Source organism: Vombatus ursinus, unplaced genomic scaffold (genome assembly GCF_900497805.2).
Source record: "Vombatus ursinus unplaced genomic scaffold, bare-nosed wombat genome assembly UNPS02014813.1, whole genome shotgun sequence".
NCBI lineage: Eukaryota > Metazoa > Chordata > Mammalia > Diprotodontia > Vombatidae > Vombatus > Vombatus ursinus.
The window spans coordinates 11,093,272-11,115,696 of NW_020954591.1; the positions used below are offsets into that span (position 1 = coordinate 11,093,272).

Below are 22,425 nucleotides of genomic sequence, written 5' to 3' on the forward strand. Positions count from 1 at the left end.
CACAGAATGCGGTCCTGATCAGAGACCTGGCCATCTCAATAATAGACTCCTATGTCCTTTTTAGCAAGGGATAGGAGGACAGAACAGAATGTGCCAGATTCTCATTTTCTGATTTCTGCATCCCCTCCCCTGAACCGTCTCCATATGCAAAAATATTGATAGGATTTCAAAGGATGGGATAGAAAAGACTGCCAGGTAAGATACATTGGCCTTGAAACTTAATCAGCATATTATCCCCAGGTAAGGGATTTCTTTTCTTAAGATTATGTAGATTTGCACCTTGTTATAATTCTGGAGAAGACATATTGGAGTATTCTTTTATGCATATCCTGGAGTATAGTGTGTGTGTGTGTGTGTGTGTGTGTGTGTGTGTGTGTTTACGCATTGGAGTACACATGCATTTTCCAACACCACGATAGATCCCTGATCTCATTGACTTGTGTACTCATTTGACCAATTTCCCATCACAACCCCAAAAAACAAAGAAAAATCTGTATTTATTTCTATTTTTACTTGGACCACACCTCTGATTTTATTGGATTAGAGAACTCCCCTGCCTGTGTAGATTAATACTTACAGTCTTAGAGAGTTGTCTAGGTAACTGAGAGGTTAAATGATTTACTCAAAATCACAACAGCCAGTTTGTGTCACAAGCAGGACTTAAACTCAGGTCTTTCTGACTGCTGGCTTGCTCTTTATTTCGTGATTCTCCTCCCTTCTCCCTTGCCATCGCTACCTATGTGGTGTGTTTGTATCATCTGCAGATTTGATAAGCATGCAGTCTATGCTTTTATCCACGTCACAGACAAACATGTTAGTTCAGGCCAAGCAGAGATCCCTAGGTGCTCCGTAAGAGAACTCCTTCCAAGTTGATATTGCAACTCCTGTTTGAATCTGGCCATTTAAACAGTACCAGGGCCACTGATTGTATGTACCATTATCTGACCTTTTCTCTTTCTCTTTGTCAAATGCTTTGGTGAGATCTAGATTAAACTTTCTATTGTTGCTGTTCAGTAGCTAGTCTGACTCTTTGTGACTCCGTGGACCATAGCACTCCAATTCTATCCATGGGGTTTTCTTGGCAGAGATACTGGAGTAGCTTGCTATTTCCTTCTCCAGTGGATTAAGAGAAAACAGAAGTTAAGTGATTTGCACAGGGTCACATAGCTAGTAAGTGTCTGAGACTGAATTTGAACTCGAGTCCTCCTGACTGCAGGGCCGGTGCTGTATGCACCACACCACCTATTTGCCTCAAAAGTTTCTATAGCACTCCCTTGATCTACCAGTCTAGTAATCCTGTCAAAAAGGAAGATATTGTTGATGAAATTATGCTAGCTTTTTCTCATCATTGCTTCCTTTTCTAGGTGTTCGCTGCTTTAGAATTTTGTTCTGGATTAAAGATAAGGCTACTCATCTTCCAAGAGATCCGTTCTCTGCCCTTTTTGAAAATATAAACAGTATTTCCCTTCATTTTCCACAATTGTTTACAAGTCATCGAACAGTAGCAGTAACTCAGTGATCACATTTGTTAAGATATACCCAAGTATTTAGTTCTCCTGCTCCTGGTAGTTTGAACTCATCTAGGTAAGGTAAGTTCCTTCGTACTGTTGAAGAGTCAGACACAATTGAAATGACTGAACAACAAAAGTACCTACCTGGTAAGAATTGTTATGAGGCTCAAATGAAATGTGTGGAAACTAGAAGGAGAGGTCTTTGGAGTCTCGATTCACTACTCCTACATTGTGTCATGCAGTGTTTGGGGGATGCGTGGAGATCTGGGTTCCTTGGAGCATTTCTCAGTTTGGACAGATTTTCTATCACTCCCTTTCTTAGGTTAGCTATTTAATAAGGGCATTTCATTTAGTCTTCAGCTTGGTGAAGTCATATTCCCTTTATGAAATCTTAAGATTGGAGCTTTTTCTGCCCAGTAGAGAAGCCTTATCTGCTTTGTAGACACATTGATGCAGGTGTACTTTAAAAAAAAAAAGCTACTTGGATGAATATGGTGTTCCCCATATCCCTCATCTCCCCCTCCTCCCTTACAGAATGTAGGCTTTTTTCAAAAATATCTTTTTCATTTTCAAAGTTAACTATTGTTGTGATAAGGTGGCCTTGGGATTTTTTCCAGGACAGATCAAAGGAAATTGGCACAGGGTTGAATAATCATTGTATGTATAGAAAGAAAATCATTGTATTCATAGATGTTTATTTGATTTAGAACTCCTGTAATGAAATGTGTTGGCTCATGTGGACATTTAAATGATTTTTGATCTGTATTTAGCAGTGACGTGGTTTCTTTCTTGAGACAACTGTGGTGTTGTGATTATGTTTTCTCATGAGCCTCAGAACAGCCCTATGGAGTACTATAATTATTCTTATCCCATTTTACAGATGAGGAAACTGAAGCTGAGAGGTTAATTGACTTGCTCATGGTGGTCACCAGTAGCTAAGAGGAAAGATTTGAATCTAGGTCTTCCCAGGGCCAATGCCAGTTTTTTTTTTAATCAGCTTTGCCAAACTGCCTGCCTCTGCCTTAACATCTGAGGCTTGATTTCTTCAATAGACGCAGTAGACCTGACAGGGTTGTCAGGGTCAGATGGGGTGATATCCATACAGTGCTTTGTAAATCGTAAAGCATGGTAGAGATGTGAGCTGTTCTCAGCTTTGTACAATGACGTCATATGTTTGATGTTGGAATGACAGGTGACTTTCATTTGTTCCTTTGGCTCATGTGTGATCCATTGATCTTGAAACCTGGTTTAAAGAGGAAGGTAATTTACCATTATTACATATGTTCATTCCCCAGGATGATGATTTAGTTCAGAATTAAGTAAAATCTTTATCACACAATTGAGTCTTCTAGACCAAGAAAAACAAAGCATAGGTATAAAGTAGGACAGGACAGCCATCTGAATGGAGGATGTCCTCAGAGTCTCCTTTATATGAAATAAGATAACTGGATGGGGAGTTTAGTGGGTAGATGGCTGACCTTGGTGACCCGAAGGTTCATATCCTATGTCTGCCAACATAAGCTTTGTGACTGTGGGCAGCTCATTGTTCTAGACAACTCTCAATGCTGTGAATTACAGAGCAGTTGCTGATGTACTTTTAGAGAGTTTCTATCCACATCAGGAATTCCCTGAACTAATGAAATCACAGGTCTAAAATTTCACAGGAGCTCCCAGATGTCCACCTCTCACCCTGTCCAACCAGAGAGAGGAAAGGGCCCCAGGGACAATGGGTGCTGAGGAGGTGTGGTTTTCCAAGTTGATTTAATCAGATGAGTTTCTGAAGATGTTGAGTCCAAGAAAGTAACCCAATAGGAAATGATTAGGAGAAATCCCTTTGCTGTAATTTTAAAAAGTTTTATTGATCTTTTTATTATATCGCTGTTACATTCCAATAATTACTCCCTAACAATCCCCTCCCCCCATCCCCATAAAATCTTCCCTTTTGACAAGTTCATTTAAGCAAAACAAATCATCATGTTGGCCGTTTCTGAAAATGTACCTCTCTGGTAAGAGAAGGTAGGCTGCTCCACCTCTGAAAGCATATTTGGTCACTGCTTTGATCAAAGGTGTCCTTCAATGATGTTGACATAAATTTATTGTGGCCATGGTATAAAAGTTGTTCTGGTTTTGCTTGATTTGCTCTACGTCTTTTCACACAAATCCAAGTTTCTCTGATTTTTTTTCATTCCTTTTTTCTAAGTGCATGGTAGTGTTCTATCATACTCACATACTACAAGTTGATCCCCAATTGATGGGCACCCACTTTCCTCCCAGTTCTCTTTTCATGAAGCATACTTCCCAACCAAACTGGTTGCTATTCTCCCAACTGCCTCTCAATTTCCTCCCTTTCTGTCTTTGCTTAAGCCCATTCCTTTTGCCTGAAATGCTTTCTCCAATCTCTTGACTGGAAATTCCACTGTCCGTTAACCTTAGCTCAAGTGAATTTTCTTCATGAAATCTTTCTTGAAGAGAAATCTATGTTTTTCTGAGCTTCCCCAGACTATGTGATACCTTATTGCATTATGTGGAGTTATGTTCATATTGGTAGTTAATAACATGGACAATCAAGTGGGGGAAACCTTAGTTTCTCCTCCCTACTAGGTTATCTGTTCCTTACGGTAAAAACTGTTTTATTTATGCACAATGCCTTGTAGATGCAACTATTTATTGAATGAATGTCTGTCTTGGACTCTGTCACTAATGCCAAGTCTTTTCTCTATACCACCCCTCTTCTGTCTGGGTAATGTGCTGAACAGGTTATCCTAGGTTTGTGTTTCTTAAAGGACTTGACAATTTCGAGGATATTTCTTCTCCCTGTTAGCGGCTGTCATCAAGAAGCTAACAAGTAGTCCATTTGGAGAGACTTCAATAGCTATGGTGACATTGGCCATTAGGCCACCTGCCATCTTTATAGATGACATTACAATTTGACTTTACTTTGTAAATTATTTTTCTTTGCAGAGATATTTATGCTTCAAGGCTAATAGAGAAGAATAAAAGAAAAGTAGCAGAAATGTAAGTTAAAAGGCAGGAAATAAGACTAGGGACAACAGAAAAAAAAACAGACCTTGAAATTATTCTTTAATCATTTGTTTCTAAAGACATTAAATGTCACATGGAAAACAAACATTTCCACTCAATGTATACACAGTTTAGTAAAATAAATAATATAGCTTTGTAGGCTAGTGGGGTCCTTGGATTGAGGAAGAAAGCAACTTTCTGTGTCTAGCATTCTTTAACCTCAGTTCAGAACATAGGAAGTCAGGAAGGGGGCCCATAGGTAAAATCATTATTTTATTTCATTTTCAGAAGCCAAAATAAATTCTTATGTTCAAGCTGTACCCTGAAATTTTCCAATTTAGTGGATTAATAATGGTAAAAATAAGGATTAATAGTGGTAAAGATAACATTTTATATTTACAAGTTAGTGTTTAAAACGCAATTGTTTATTTGTTCTTTCAAGCATTATTACTGCTTGTAAAATGAGGATGATGAAACTGGGCTTTGGAGAGGTTACCTGACTTGTCTAAAGCCATATGCCCAAGTTCATGGGAGATCTGGGGCTTGAACGCTTGGTTGTGACCCAAGGAACTGAATAAAACATATTAAATTCTAGTTTAGTTTCATGGTGGTTGTAGGTCTCTTTTCTTTTTCCTTAGCCTCTGCCTCCATTTCCTCTTAAGTAGAAAAGGCTCACAATTCTATCCTTTTAAAAGAATTGCTTGGGAGTTACTGAGGTTTGAATTGGGTCTTAGCTAAATTTTGTCTCTCCCAAAATGCTCTGCAGACATTAAATATTTACTTAATGTTTGTTGAATGAACAAATTGAGGGAGAAATTTTGAAGGAGCTCTTAAACTTATAACTTTATCAGTATTCTTTATTGTATTTCTGTTAGAAATAATGAGGTTAGGTTTCCATGTGGAATAAATTGGTAAATCTCCAAAATGATGTGAAACAGTGCAGATGTTTTCTGAGAATCAGATAATTCAATCAATTAGTCAAACAATAAACATTTATTAAGTGTTTACTATGTGCCAGATGCTATGTTTAGGTACTAGTTCCTTGATTCTCTAATTAAATGCTTAATGATCAGGCTTTTTTTTTTTTGGAAAATAATAAAGGTGTTTTGACAGGACCCAAGTTTGGACCTTTTTATCCTGGGGACTTTTTGTGAGTAGGGTGTGGTTTACTTAGTAAAGATGAGGTGGATTGTTTCTGGAGAAAAGAGCCCAGGAAGCTAGAATTGTAAGAAACAGTCAGAAAGACAAGATACAAGACAGCTGTTTGTATTTGGGAAGGGGAATTTATATTTTTTGTTTTTTTTTTTACAAGCACATGGTTGGTTGGTTGGTTAGCATTTCTGACTGCTTGACCCACAGCATAGGACCACACGTTTCACTTTAGGAAATACTTTTCAGAATTCTCCTGAGACTATACTGGTTGAGGATTAGGAAATGCAGTATTATATAAGCAGAGGTGTCAAACCAGCAGCCATAGAATAGGGTCAGCAATCTAGCCCAACCAGATTAAAATGTAATTGGGAAATATTTTAACAAAATGAATAAAAGTCCAGTGGGACATAGATAATGTTAATATGTGGTTATCTAAGTCAATAGGTGGCCTGCGGTGATCCTTATGTATGGTTTGTAGCCTTCATTTCCATTGGTGCAAGGCATTAAGCAAAAATAATACTTTTGGGAGAAACCACATGGGAGCTCGGAGACTTATGGTGTTAGCTGCCCGAACTCTTTTCAGATCAGCTGATCTCAAAGAATCTTTTCAACTTTATATTCTAGTACTTACCCATATCAACCTTTTCTGACTAGGCCAGTTTCCTCAGAACCTGAAAGGCAAAGAACTAGATTGGAGCACAGAGGTAGCAACAGATAAGACCAATACAACCCATGAGGTTCTAAGTTCTTTTAACACCCAGATCCTTTCTGCGTTAGGTATAGGTGATGTTTTATTCTGCAGTATCTGACCTGCGTATGGAATAAAGATCACTCATGCTAGTAATTAGCTTTCATTTGCTTCTCTTTGGCATGTGAGAATGCTTTAGGAAGTCCAATAATTGCTAAGGAATTTTCAAAATTCCATTTCTGCCAAAGAACATTTGTTGAACTTAGTGTTCTTAGAAAAAGATAACTGTTTCTAAAAATGTCATTTAGATTTTTCTTCTCTATGGAGAATATTACCTGATTAAACTACCTATGAGCTCTGTGTCTTAAAAAGACACGAGCAGGCTGCCATAGCTTATTATTACCATCTTCAACTGAATTAAATTTGATGACTTGATTTAGAAATCATTTGGAGAAAATAGAACTTCTGAGACTAATGCTAATATTTTCAGGTAATTTGGACTGGGCTGTTATTTTTTCTTAGTCTCAAGATGTGCCAGATATTTATCACATTACAATGGCAGGAAATTACAGCACTAGAATTAGTTTTCTATGCTGTCATCAAAGTACTTGTGAAAGCCTGGCAGAGATGTTTGGGAATACCATTCATTATATTTCTGAGAAAATTAAATTAACTTCCCTGGTTTTCATTACTCTGCACTTGCAGAGTAAATTTGAAGATCTAAGGAATTAGAATAAATCGGTTGAAAAATTTCTGGATTAAGGAAAAGCAGGGAGCTAATTAATTTGGAATGCATCATGATCTCTCTCCCATTCCTTTAGGGATTTCAGGTAGTTTAGTATTAACTGGCCCATTATCATTTATGTAGCACTTTAAGGTTTGCAAAACACTTTACAAATACTATATGATTTGACTTTCACAACAACCCTGGGGATTGCTATATCCCTTTTTATAATTGAGGAAACTGTGGTAAACAGGTTAAATGACTTGCCCAGGGTCACACCTGTAGTAAGTATCTGAGGTCTGATTTGAATTTAGGTCTTCCTAACTCCTGGAATTCCAATAATTCAAAATTATTTCACTTCCTAAAGCACTTCCATGTGCTAAAGGCAGGCAAGTGAAACCTAATTACTAGCAGGAGTGATCTACTGTACCACCTAGCTGCCTGCTATTTAGATAATTAGGCACTTTAAAGCAACAAAGTTATCTAGTGTATAGTCTTACCTTTATATTCACACTGCCCCAAAGATCCAAATATTTGATGTTTTGAGACACACAAGGCCAATATTGATTTTGTCAGATCAATTATACATTGCTCCGAATTCAACCGTTATTAAAATGTCTGGAATTATCAGACCCATTTTGATTCAGACTTTTATACTTAGCCACTTGTGCTACCTCCAGCTTCTATGCTGTTAAACAAACAAAAGAAAAACCAACCAACCAATAATAAAGAGTGCTAGACAGCATACTTGACTTTATGATTAGGGGGCCTAAAGAGAATATAGATAACTGAAATACAAAGCTAGTCTTTGGTCCTACTTTTAGCTCTATAGCAGCATACTCCAACAAAACTTAACTAATCTAAGGGTGGCCACCTTTAAAGCCTTCAGGACTTACAGACTTATGGTGGCAACTAGTTCTCTTCTCTAAATCTTGTGATGTTTCTGTGTTAACACTTTTTTTTTTTTTGAGACAAAGTTTTACAGTCTGCTGAAGTCCCCTGAAAGGTCTTTTAAAAAATCGCCTCTTGTTAAAACTAGCCCTCTCAGTCTGCTGCCACCCAACGGCATTCCATGTCACAGTTAAATTTGCTCAAAAATTTGTACAAAGCTGCCTTTTTGTGCCTTTGGAATTCTTGTCTTATTATACCTAGGAGATGTTGGTCTGTTCTTTCCTGTGATCAGCCATTCAGTGATCAGATGCTGATTTAATCGACCATGCTCTTCAGATTCCTCAGAGGAATTTCAGGAATTCAGGCAAATACAATCTTGCTCTTATGCATAATCTATTTTTTTTCTAGGAGAAAGATAGCACAGATGACCCTAGAGAAGCAGAAAGAAAGGTTTTATGTTTGTTGAATGACCATTATTAGAGAACTTCTTCACAGATACCCTGTGAGGTAGGTAATAATATTGTTCTACTGATTATACAGATGAGGAAATGGGCGCTTTGAAAAATCTGTCACTTTCTCATGATCACAGAGTAATTGATTAATAAGGATTCTATCCTAGATCTAGAATAGACTTAGGCAGCTAGGTGGGACGGTGGATAGTATGTTGGACTTGAAGTCAGGAAGACCTGAGTTCAAATCCTACCTAGATGCTTAACTATGTGACACACAGCAAGTCACTTAACCTCTGTCTATCTCCATTTTCTTATCTGTAAAATAGAGGTAATAATAGCACTTACCACCCAAAATTAAATTCCTTGTACACTTCAAAGCACTGTGTAAATTAATGCTAGCTCTTATTGTTATTTAATCTGCTAACTCCTTCCTTAACCAGTGCTCTTTCTACTTCATATAAAGCTCTGATGAAGAAGGCAGATGAGGGGTAGTTCTGTTTGTTGAGTGTGTCCCATTGGGTGACTATATCATTTTCAAGCTTAAGCTAAGAAAGTCAGTGGTATTAAATTTAAATGTTTTAACATTTGGATAAATTTCTAACTTTTGGAGATACCTACAAAAGATGATTCTAAAAATAGGAGAGAGTATGCCCTAAAATGTGTTATTTCCTGCTTATGAGGATAAAGTTTCAGGATTATTTATGACTGGTATTTTGAGTCTAATCTGTATGACATAAGCCACATAGATAATTTCCATGGTAACTCTGGGTGTGTGTTACGTATATCTCAAGGCTAATTGATAGAATAACATAGACAGGAAAAAAACCATAGGAAAATGTGCCATGTAACAGTATTTTCTTAAGCAGACTGTTGGATTAAAAACATTTTGCTCAAAACAAGGCCCATTGAGCTTCTATTCACAGGGCACAGCTTTAGGGATTTCTGGCCCTCTGCTTTTCCACATACTCAGAACCCTGAATACTAAGCTTCTCCCTGAAACAGAGGTCCATGGTGTTTTCTTCTGAAGGCTTTTGAGTCACTTTGAGACACTTTGGTCACCTAAGACTTGAAGAGGAGAATCACCCAAAAAGGCAGTTGAGAAGAGTATGGCAGGCCTGAGAAGGCCTCAAAGCATGATAAACAAAGAATGTGGAAAATAAAGAATAAAGGATGCTATTAAAGAAATAGGTGATCTCTAAAGAAGAGAGACTGGTCACCTGACAAGAGCAAGGGATAGTGATGTATACATCTTATGTGTTCCCCTGGCTTCTTGCAATGTGAAAGGTAGTCAAAGGCAGACCCCTAGCATTTGGGGTTCATAGATACCCTGTGGTGAATTTATGAAAGGATATAGACAGCATAGGATGGGGGCGGGGGAAAGCGCCTTACTCTGCTCTTATGTCTCACTTGTCTAGCAAAACCAGTGCCTTTTACAGTCTACCCCCTAGTTCTACTCCTTCGGGAAGACTCCAAGGCCTGTCACCTCTGTGAAGCTTTCCTTGATTATCCCAGTAGGAAGTGAATCCTCCTTCCTTTGTATTGCATATACCACCCATATGGTCTGGAGTTATTTTTCTCTGTGCCTTATCTCCCCAACCAGATTGTAAGAGCAAAGAGTATATTGTAAGAACAAAGAATGTGTCCTGTCATTTTATTTGTACCTCCTTGCCTTGTTCTTGTATACCCCTAGCCCTCAAATGTAGCATAGTATCTCACACATAGTAGGCCATCAATTAAAAAAAAAAGGCAGTTCTCAGTGTGCGAATGAATGGTGTTCAAAGACTAGGTTTGTAATTCATTTCTTTGGATTAGCCAACACATTTTCCACTAGGGGCAATATTATAAAAAGGTAGTTATCTGCCTAAATGAAATACCACATAAGAAGTGTTTTGCAACCTTATGAGCAATTTATAAATGTCAAGTACTATTATTATTATCATAGACTGCAAAATAAATAGCCTCAATAAGACAGACTGAATTTTGGGTTCTAGAATTCTAGGCCAAAGGGCTGGATTTAGGCTTTTTGGGGGGGTAGGCTTCTACTGCCCATGACTCCAGACCCATCTCCAAGCCCCCAGTACTGGTGCTTTATCTTAATCCTCTCATTAAGTCCCCTAGGCTTGTCTTAACTCCCAAATGTTCAACATTTAAAAATTACCTATAGTTCTCCAGCTCTGGACCACACCTCACCCCCCAAACAAAACTGTCATTTCCTTACTGAAATGGATCACAGGGAGGTTTTTGTACTGTTTGACTAACAATGGATTTAGTTTTTTTTGGAGGCCTTTACAAGCACAATTATAGTCTAATTAATAGAATGTTGGACTACAGTAAAACCAAATGAGGAAGCTGGGAAAGACATTTAAGGGGATGGGAGTTGCAGCCATTTTGGGGCTACCCTGCTTTGGGAGTGTGAACCTCAGCCTTTTCCCTGTGTTCCAGCTTTTATTTTTTCCTTGCTGTTTGGTGAGGCAAATGCGGTTAAGTGACTTGCCCGGAGTCACACAGCTAGAAAATGTTAAGTGTCTGAGGCTGGATTTGAACTCAGGTTCTCCTAACTCCAAGGTTGGAGCTCTATCCACTGCGCCATCTAGCTGCCCTGCCAAGCTGCTTTTGATTTTTAAAACGTCTTCCCACTTTTGCTTAATTCTTTAAAAACTCCCAAGAATTTTCAGGGAGGCAGGGAAAGCCAGGGACTTTGGGAACCACCAAGTTAGATGCTTTTAAGTTGGGAGTTGCTCAATGAATTAATTAATATCAAGTGTTGGTAAATGTTATAAAAAAAATTTCACATGAGTTTTGAATGATCATTTCTTTTTCCATCTGGTTGTTCATCTTGAGTACTGAAGTTGTAATTCTAAAAAAATAAAGTGTTGAGTGTAAAAAACATTCACTAGGAAACGGGTTGCATATCACTTGAGGTCTTCAAAGACACACTGTCTGTTAAAGAGTAGATTCCTGTTCAGATATGGTTTGGAATAGATGACTTCTGAGATCTCTTCCAATTTTGAGATTCTGTGAAAACTGAGAAGCAACAGATTTGTAATGTTTTAGGCTGTCCAGATGAAAACTTCACATTCAATAGAGAGCTTAAGTTGTGAAAGCATTGCTTTTAGATCATCTCCCTGTCCAGATGTTACATCTAATTAAATTGTATTTGAAAGGAAATTAGACATTTCATCTTTGATCTTGCCCTATTTGCTGATTGCCTTTACTGAGTTGGACTCGAGGATTTTGAATCAAGACCCTGTTTTTAGGGTCTTTTAGGACCCTGTTAAAACATGGTGCTGTGAGTTTCCTTGGTGTAGTATGCCTTATAAGTTAAACTTGTTCAAAAGACATGGACTTGGAGAGTTAAACAACAGTTAGAACCAAAATGGGGCAGCTAGGTGACACAGTGGATAGAGCACTGGCCCTGGAATCAGGAGGACCCAAGTTCAAATTTGGCCTCAGACACATGGTACTCACAAGCTGTGGGACCTTGGGCAAGTCACTTAACCCCAGTTGTCTCACCAAAAAAAACAACAACAAACAAACCACACACACACACACCCAAAATGGAGTCATGAAGAGTCAGATACAAGAACAACAAAAACATAAATGGGAAGTGTGTTTAGGGTTTATTTAGGGATTGGTGCTCGTGGAAGAGAGGCTTTCTCATTTTTGTGAGTGGAGTCTAGACCATGTGAGCTAGGCCCAGACAGGCAGGCAAAGCTAAAAAGTGTTTTTGGTGGCAGGACACAGCACAGCTATGTTTAATTGAAGCTCAGCTCAGCAGATGCCTCGATGAATTGATAGATACCAGATTTTATCGTTGGGGTGACCTGGGGAATGAATCTTCAGCTAGCTAGAATCTTTTTGTCTGTTTTGCTGTTTTGAGCAAGAGGCAAATGACAAAAATAATTGGGGAGGGGGGAAGAAGAAAAGAACAAAACAATTTCAGTACTTAAGTACTGAAAGTACTTAAAAAAGTAGAAAGTACTTAAGTACTTTCTAAAGTTGTTAAGGAAAAGGCCATTTTGTTGAATTATTTGGATCCCCCCACAATCATTACTGATCAAGTGCTTCCCACTATGTGCCGGGCTTGTGAAAGGTTCACCCAGAGCAACTGGTGAGCCATTGCCTGTGCAGCCTGAGAAACCAGCTTAGGCTCTATGACATGACACTTGGGAAGGAAGGAAGGAAGGAAGGAAGGAAGTGGAGCCTGGTAACAGTAATGCACCCATAGAAAGAAAGAGAAAAAAGAAAGAAGGAAGGAAAAAAGGGAGGAAGGAAGGAATTGGAGCCTGGAAAAAGCATATGCAGTGTTCCACACCTATAGGAAGAAAGAAAGAGAAAAAAGAAGGAAGGAAGGGAGAAAGAGGATACGGGAAACAATACATTCAGTGTTCCATATTCGAGAGAGAAGAGCCTGGAAACACCCATAGTGCCCAGCCTCTGGAAAGAAGGTAGGTGGGTACATTTTCTCATCTCTTCTTTGGCCTCAAGCTCACCCACAATAATCACAAAGCATTGTTTCATTTCTTTGTCCCTTATTTACATTGTTGTAGTCAGTGTATACATTGTTTTCCTCAATCTGCTTTCTTCGTTGTATCACTTTCCCAAGCTCCTCTGATTTCATCTTCACAATTTCTTAACAGGAATATTCAGTTTAATTTTATATCACAGTTTATTTAGTTGTTGTCTGATGGAGGAGCATTCACTTTGTTTTCATACTTTTGTTAGATGTTGGTGTATGTGAGATCTTTCTGTCTTTGATCTCCTTAGGGTATATGGCTAGCAATGGAATTTTTTGGGTTATATGGTCATTTTCTTTGTATAAATTCAAATTTCAAATAATTCCAAGTTTCTTTCTAGAAGGTTTGGAACCAATTCACAGCCCCACCAACAGTGTTTCTTCAGCATTTCTTACATCTGCTATTTCCATTTTTGTCAGTTTGCTGGGTATGAGAGTAATTCAATTCTTTTGTTGTGTAGTTTTTTAAATTAGGAAATTGTCGCAATCTTTCGTATTTTGCAATTTTCCCTTGAACTGTTTTCATATCCTTTGACCACGTATCCATTGAAGAATGGATCTTGTTCTTATATATCTGTTATTTTCCTATATATCTTAGATATAAGACCTTTTTCAGAGAGTTGTTCAAAAGTCCCTCCCTCTCCCCCCTTTGGTTCATAGTGTCTGTTTTTATGCCTACTGCACTGATGGACTGTTTTGTTTTTTAAACATTTATAGAGTATGCAAAGGGCAGCTAGGTAGTACAGTGGAAGGAGCATTGGGCTTGGAGTCAGGAAGAGCTGAATTCAAATTTGGCCTCAGACACTTACTAGCTGTGTGGCCCCAAGTCACTTAACTCTGTTTGCCTCAGTTTCCTCATCTGTAAAATAAACTGGAGAAGGAAATGGCAAACGACTCGTATCACTGCCAGGAAAACCCCAAATGAGGTTCCGAAGAGTCAAACACAACTGAAAAGACTGAACAAGAGCATATAAAGAAGTACAAGACAGGTTTTGAGTCTAATTGGAAGGAATAACATTCTAGTTGGAGGAGAAATGGTTAGCTTATAGCATTATAGAATGATAGAATTTAGTACTAGAGGAAAGGTAAGTTTGAACATCATTTGCAGATATTTTGAAGATTATTCTGGCTTCTGCTGGAATGATTACAAATTGGATAATGGAGAAGCTTGATTGTCATCAGCATCCACCAGGTAAAGGGTGAAAGGCCAATCAGCTACCTGGCACATTCCTAAGCCGCGTTACTTAGAAGCTTTGTCTCATTAAAACCAACTCTATAAAGGAAAGCTTTGTGTTCTACACCTTTTTTTTTTTTAAAGAGGCATTTATAAACTAATAACAGCTTTTCTCTCTGATAAGCCATTAAAGGGTGGTATCCTGTTTATGACAGTGAGGAAAGAAGAAAGAGCTTGCCAATAAAAAATGCATAGTATTTGATGTTATTAAAAGGTGGAATGCTTTTCATCATTTCAACCCTATTTTCACCACCATCTTTGTAGGGAGCCTTTAAAATTGGACAAATGAGATAGGCTTTGTCTTTGAAATCCCGACCATGAGGTCACTTTATTTTTTCTTTCATTTGTTTTCCAGCTTTGCAGTGGCACTTAGGTTAATTCTGAATTAGAAGTTTATGGAGAAGATAGATTTAGGATGTTCTCTTCAGGCAAGCATGCATTCACTCTTTAATTTTAGAGAAACTGGCAGCTTTAAAGAGGGTTTTTCTAGAAAGAAAAACAAGAAAGGAGTTGAGAATGAAATTGCATTGTTGACATCATCTCATAGTCAGAAGTGTTATAATAATTTTTTTCTAGATTCAGGGTAAGAGGTAGGCTTGTACTTTATATAAGATCATAGGCTTAGAGCTATACTGGATCCTAGAGGTCATTGAATTTGACCTTCTCATTTGAACTCAGGGGCTGAAGTGATTTGCCCACGGTCACAAATATTAAATGGTTGACCTAGGATTTGAACCCAGGTCATCTATCCAAATTGTATTATCTTTCTCCTGAACCCTGTTGTCTCCCATTGATAATTGATTATAGAAAAAATCTGGGTTTGAAGTTGGAAGAAATAAGAAGTCTACTATTGTACAAATTTGTTCCAGTAAAGAAAGGGTAACTTAATTATTTAGACAATGCTTTCAAAATATTTCGGCAGCTTTCTATCTGAAAGCACGGGAGGAGGAAATCTTCCCATATACCTGACATAGAAAGTAGAACAATTAGGTCATTGTGAAAACAGGGAAGTACTTTCATCATATTTATTGTTTTGGAATCCAACTGCTTTGGAGCCTGAGCATGAATGGGTGTGTGTGTGTGGGGTGTGTGTGTGTGTGTGTGTGTGTGTGTGTGTGTGTGTGTGTAAAGTATGGAAAGAGCTGAAATTTTAAGTGAGACAAACTGTCATTCCATGATTGTAGTATTTTTCTTCAAAAAATCATCCTGGGAGGAAGATAATTTGTTTCTAGTTTATTTTTCTCTAGCATGAAAGGTAGAAATAAATATTTAGCTCTTAGCTTTTACCCAATGATGAACATCCTGGCTGGAATTTATCATAATTTTGCTGTGATATGTTGTAATATTATGTAATATGTAAAATTACATAGCAACATATACTATAGTGTGTATATATACTTATATAAAAATACAGTTCATTTTCTGGGGTTTTTTTTGGGAGGGGGGAGGCAATTGAAGTTAAGTGACTTGCCCAGGGTCACATAGCTAATAAAATATCTGAGACTGGATTTGAATTCAGTCCCTCCTGACTCCAGAGACAGTGCTCTATCTATTGTGTCACCTAACAGCCTCATAAGTACAGATCAGATGGGTAGAGATTGATGGGTTAGAGATGAGATCAGCTAAAAATAACTTACCTTTACGTGGTGCTTTGAATATTGAAAAAATGTTTTGGTTATCTTGTTTTTAACATCGCCATCATTTCCACATCTATCCCCCCTTCCCTTCCTCCAACATTCACTGTAACAAAGAATAAAAAAAGAGACAGAAGCAGTTTGGCTGAACTGGCCAACCTACCAAGCAGGCCTGAAGTCTATACAGTGTTTTGCAACCGTCTCTTCAAAGGAGGGAGGGAGGGAGGTATATTTCCTTCTAATTATATGGGTGCTTTATATTTCACAAAACACTTTCCTCATAATATTTCCGTGAGGCAGACAGCACAGATACCATTTAACAGATGAAGGAACTGAGATGTAAAGTGGTATGAAATCAGTTAGGCTTCAAATCCAGCCAGTTCTCCTGATGCCAAGTTCAACCCTCTTTCCATTATTATAATTACCTTTCTAAAGGTACATGTGTTATAAAAATAGCAATGCAATATAAACTCAAGGTTAATTTATCTGCCTGCCCCCAGGATAATGTTCTAATAATAAAGCCTTGTGTTTATATCATACTTTACAAGGTACCTTTACATCTTATTTGATCTGTCTGGTAGCCAGGACAATTATTTCCATTTTACATAGGAGGAAACTGAGGCTCAGAGAAGAGAAATACCTGCCTTGCCCAAGATTTTGACTTGCTCAAGATGGTAAGTGGCAGAGGCAGGAGTAGAATCCAGATTGGCCAACTTCCTAGTCCAAGACTATCCCAGAGTTCTTATGTCCAACTATATTTTTCTGATACGCACTTTTAAGGATGGTTCCAGAATTGAAAGGGATATTGTATACCTATTAAAAAGAAATGGACTGCATCTGTGTGGTCACAGCTGACTTTCCAAAGAATGCTTTTCTTCCCATTATCTTTGAAAGATTCTTTTGTGTGTGTTTAGTTTGTATTATCTATACACACGCCCTCTGTTCAGCAATGGAAAAAGCAATTTAAGGCCCTCCCATTTTATACATTTTCGTAGTTGTGCAAGATAGTAGTAATAACTATCATTTATATAGTGTTTTAAGGTCTATAAAGAGCTTTACATACACACACACACACACATATAATCTTATTGGATCAAAGAGAAAGTGTGATTGATACCTGAAATTTGTATTTTATATTTACCTGTCAGACACATCAGATTCAATTCAGCAAACATTTCTAGATACCCTCTTCTCTGCCCCCCAAACCCCCCCAAAGCAGTAGCTACCCTCAAAACACATTCCATTGGGACAGTCTTTCTGCTTCCTGTTAAGGCCCCCTTCAGTTTTGTAGAGGGGGAACCTGGAAGTAGCAATGGGGAGCGAAGAGCTTTTCAACTCCCCCAGCTGTAGGGGATAGGTATGAATAAATGTGCAATCAGATGTATCATCAAGAGGGAGCCAGTTATCAATGAGTGCAAGATGATGGAGGGTGTGAAAAAAGAAAAGCAATTTTGTTACCTGTAGTATAGCAGGCATTTGAGAAGGTACAGTGGAAGAGAGTGGGTAGCTTCAAAGTGGGATAGTCTAGGGAATTGAGTGGAGGGTGATGTAAATAAGGGATCTGTCGGGGGCGGGGGATAGAGAACTGGATTTGAACAATGACGTTCAGAAACACTGGGATGGGGTGGGGAGGATGGGGTAGAAATATGTTAATCATTGAGGAATGAGTTTAGGTGAGTTATTGGGGAGGCAAACAGAGTTAAGTGACTTGCCCAGGGTCATCAAGCTAGTAAGTGTCTGGGCCAGATCTGAACTCAGGAAGATAAATCTTCCTGACTCCAGGCCTGGCTCTCTATCTACTACACCATCTAGCTGCCCTTGATTTCATCAGTGTAGAGAGTTTATAGTGAGGAAACTTCTTTACCAATGTGGATTGGTACCTGCTCTGCCCCTTATCATGGGATGGTAGATCCAGAGTTGGAAGAGACCTCAGAAGCCATAGTATAGATCTGGACAGCTGCCTTAGAGAGCTGAGAGCTTATAGGTGGCATAGCTTGGCCTGAATCATACAGCCAGAATGTTAAAGGTGGGATTTGAATAAAGATCTTCCTGTTGCCCAGACTGGCTCTGGGACCATTGTGCCAAATGCTGACTCTCATTATTATTAGTCATGGTATAATCATCACATGGACAAAACATCGATGATAATGGTATCCCTTTCTCTTTTTTGACCAGATTTCAACAGCACCATGGGGTGCAAAGTATTCCTCAATTTTGGACAGCAGCTGCTGCGGCGAAAAGTTGTGAACTGGAGCCGAGAGCAGAGTCGACTGTCCCGCTGCTTGAATACTTTTGATTTGGTAGCTCTTGGTGTAGGCAGTACACTCGGAGCAGGTGTCTATGTATTGGCTGGAGCCGTCGCCCGGAAGAATGCTGGCCCTGCCATCGTTATCTCTTTCCTAATTGCTGCATTGGCCTCCGTGTTGGCAGGACTGTGTTACGGAGAGTTTGGTGCTAGAGTTCCAAAGACTGGTTCCGCTTACCTCTACAGCTACGTCACTGTGGGTGAGCTCTGGGCTTTCATCACCGGCTGGAACTTAATTCTCTCCTATATCATTGGTAAGTAGTTTGAGTGTTGTCTTCAGTTTTGTGCTTATAAGCTAGAGCCCTGTTTCTTCCTCCACTTTACTACAATCCCACCCTTTCTACTCTTGGGTTGGAGCCTACCCTGTCTTTAATTTTGACTATTGGAATTTTAGACTTGGAGAAGATGGGAACCACATTCCCATATGCATCACAATCTAGGAAAACTTTACTGGGTAACTAAGCTCTGCTAATGAGAGTTTGATTCTTCTAAAATTGAACTTTTCTGTTTACTTTCTGATCCTGTTAAAATTAAAATATGATAGGTAGGGCTGGGTGGGTCACAGATAGTTTATGAATTCATCTTGTCTCGAGATAGTGCATTTTGTTTGGCCTACCAATGGTAGGGCAAAGGAGGGCAGGGTTTAGCCACAGAATTCAGCCCCTCCTCTCAGTCTGTGGGTGAGGGGGCTGCTGCTTTAACAAAGGCCCAGCTGGTGCAGAGGTCAGTGGGATGAGTCTTTCTACGTCATTTCAGCGCCTGCAGTCTCTGTTGATAGCCAAAACACACTTTATTCTTCTAAGTTTAAAATGAAAACAAGTAACAGAGGATATTTTTAAAAAGTTAAACATTAAAAGTTTCTTGCCATAAATAAATAGATTTAGCAGGCCAAAGCATGTGAGAGTTTATAAACATGATTACATGAAATGGACTATTATATTTCCAGAGGGGTTTTTGAGTGGGGAGAGTTAAGAAAAATATTTATTGCGCTTTCTTGACCAACATGAAAAACCCTCAGCCTTAGCTACTAAAAACAGCAAAATGTAACATGTTCAGGAAAGGACTTGGGATTTCATTGATATAGGTTATTCCCAGGTAAGGAAATTCTATTCACCAATGCAGGTCAGCATCTTCTTCACAGCCTAGTCTCACAGAGCACTGAGAAAGTTAAATGACTTGCCTGTATAGGGGTGTGTGTGTGTGTGTGTGTGTGTGTGTGTGTGTGTGTGTGTGTCTTCCAGGGCCTGAGGCTAGATTTCTACCAGCTACGCCATTGTTGCCTCATAATCCAGTATTATAAAACCTTCAGTTCAATATTATAATTTTGAAAGTTGAAATGATAGACTGAAAACTGGAGTGAGATCTCTTTGTGTGTATGTGGGGAATATTATTTAGTTGGGTTATAACTTTGAAAGATATTATTTATAATAAGTTCTTTATGGGTCCAAAGTATAATGAAATCTGTAGTTAAAATAATTTTTATAACATTAAACAACTGAGGGATGTTTCTCAGTTGCAAACTTCTATTAATTCATATTATGGTTATCATCAGAGCTATTTTGAAAATGAAGGGGACTCTGAATAAATATTTTAATTTAAAGAATCTTCTTTTTGAAAAACCACAATAAAGAATTTATTGGTGGGTATGGGGGAATGAAAGAAAACTTCCACATTTATTTGGCATGATGCTACCTCCATTTATGTGCCTGTCATTATTGTGAAATGGTATAAGAAGGCTCTCTGGGTAGCTGTCTCCATCAGCACATTCCAAGCTTACCATTTGAGACCTGAGTTGGGTGGAACATACATGAATCTCTTATAGGTTCTGTGGGGTGAGCAGCATCTTAGATGGTTGTTGACCTTTTGCTGAAGGAAGCCATGAGTTAAAGCCCAGAGTATTGTTCTGGAGTGCTGAGTGTGATGGGCCAGTCTCCCTAGGAAGGGTGGATGACCTTGCCCTCTTCTTTTTTTCTGCAATCAGTATTGACATAATGGATACTTCCCACAAATGAGATTTGTGAAGTTGGCATCCTGGGTGGGCAGATCCAGAAAATGGAGGCTGTTCCTAGCTGTTACAAGGGCACACAATTGCCTAGAAACATTAGCGGGAATCTCTGTTCTTCCCTGTCAGTGTTCTGTTGGCTGGCCCCTGCCTGCCGTGTCAATGGGTATATTTCATAGCATCAGCTGCATTTCCTGCACTGTGCTCAGAGATGAATGTTTAAGTGCATTATTTTCTATGAACTTTCCTTGGTGATTATGTCTCCTGACAGGTACCTCAAGTGTCGCAAGAGCATGGAGTGCAACATTTGATGAACTGATAGGCAAACTTATTGGAGATTTCTCCCGAACGCATATGTCTCTGGATACTCCAGGACTAGCTGAATACCCAGACATATTTTCTGTAATTATCATTCTGATTCTAACAGGTAAATGAGTACATTAAAAATCATCTTGGGTAGCTATTCATGTAACAGACACCTCTAGTATTTTCATTATTTGGCAGCAAGAAGCAACAATCTTCATTTATTTTGGGCTGGGCTTCTGATTCATTAACTTTTTTTGTTAATTGTAAACATGGACTGGCTTATTTAATAGCTGTAGAGCTGATCTGTGTATGCCTTTTTCTGGTCTAAATCCCTAATTTTACTGGTGAGCAGAGGCCTTGAGAGGTTGAGTGACTTGCCTTAGGTCACCTAGCTGGTTCAGGGTCAGCATCCAGATTAAAGCCTGGGTCTCCTCTTTACAATCCCTCAAGTTAGATGAGAATCTGAGTGTTTGATTAAACTCTCGATTTGTGGAGTAAGATTTCTTCAGCAAACATTTTTGTTTAGGTGACAGAAATGGGATATAAGTTATTTAGCAGAAGCCTGCCTGGTAAGTAAAGTGGTCAGGCCTCATGATCTTGCCAGTTGATAGAGGTTGCCAGTCAGCAAAATGTAGAGCAACACAGGAGGACTGTGGAACTTTCTCAAGTGTGCCTGTGTATTTAATGGAAATATTTGTTTGTTTTGTACCCAACAACTATCAAAACAGATCTTTAAAAAGAGGAAATGTGCTAAATATTAGTCTTGGTCACAGAATTATAAAAATATTTCTGGAAAACACAGCTTGTCTGGAACATAAAATCTTCAGACATCTTTAATACCAGCATGGGAGATTTTCCTCTGTATAGTTTACCTGAGAAAAGGAGAGATTGACAAATTGATTTACGTGATCTAAATGTTAACTCAGAAGGCAAGTCAGGTCTCATTTAAGGTTCACAAAAGTTAGGTGAGTTTTAGAAGTCAACTACTACTTATTCTGCATGTCAAAGAATTGAAGTCTTATACCACGGGCTGCTTTCAGTGGCTTAGCTAATAGATCAGCCCCAAATCTCGGAAAGTTGGAGCTTGGGAGATTTTCATTTTTAACCTTGTAAACTTAAGAGGGAAGCAACTTTGAAGAGGCTGTTGTGTAGGAGAATAAGAGTTGTTTTCTTCAACCCACCTTTTAGGGTTGTTGTGAGGATAAACACGAGCTATTTGTAAAGTACTTAGCATAATGCCTGGCACATAGTAAGGATCTATATAAATGCTAACTATAGTAATGGTCATGATAATAATAAAAATAGTTATCATATTATACCTAATGTTTTTCTTCCCCCCCCCATGGGGTATATTCCATGCCCTACTTTGCATATTTAAATCAAATAAACTAAATAGAGGTGGCTAAATTTTGAAAAACTAAAAAACATCAGGAGAAACTTCAAAATTCGGTAGGGTAGGGTTAGGTACAGGACATCTAGTTACCCTCCTACAGTCTGGCTTACATGGTTATTGTTAGTATATATGTCATTAGAAGACCTAGGTTCTAGTTCCAATATGATCATAGACCCTTGCCAACTCTAAATCTGTTTCTTCCTCCATAAAAAGGAGGATAATCAGAAGAGGCAATGTGAAATAGTGGACAGAATATTGGATTTAGGGGATCTGGTTTCAAATCCCAGTCCATTCATTTGCCAGCTGGATGGTCTTGAGCAAGTCACTTAAACTCTCTCTGGCTTGAGTTTATTTGTAAGGACCCTAGGTCCCTTCAAGCTCTGAATCTGTGAATTGACTTAGAGACTTGTTGTGACAATCAAGTGAGAAAAGGAAAGTTTTGTTTAGGTTTTTTTTTTTTTTAAACTAGGAAACTATAAAACCAACGTACGAGCATTTTAAGCGCATACTGCATGCCAGGCACAATGTTAGGGAGGCCCCAGTACAAAGAGCGGAACAATGCCTATTCTTAGGGGACTTATAAAGTAAAGTATTGC

General features: G+C 38.6%; 1 protein-coding gene across 1 annotated transcript in view; it reads left to right on the forward strand.

Moving 5' to 3' along the window:
• The first annotated feature begins 8,400 nt into the window (after positions 1–8,400).
• The window catches only part of SLC7A1 (solute carrier family 7 member 1), a 39,703-nt gene continuing 25,678 nt past the window's right edge, over positions 8,401–22,425 (forward strand). Inside the window, exons 1-3 of the mRNA XM_027877695.1 lie at positions 8,401–8,494; positions 17,999–18,382; positions 20,402–20,557. Coding sequence (XP_027733496.1) covers positions 18,013–18,382; positions 20,402–20,557 — 526 coding nt within the window. The 5' untranslated portion in view covers positions 8,401–8,494; positions 17,999–18,012. The remainder of the gene's footprint in view (positions 8,495–17,998; positions 18,383–20,401; positions 20,558–22,425) is intronic.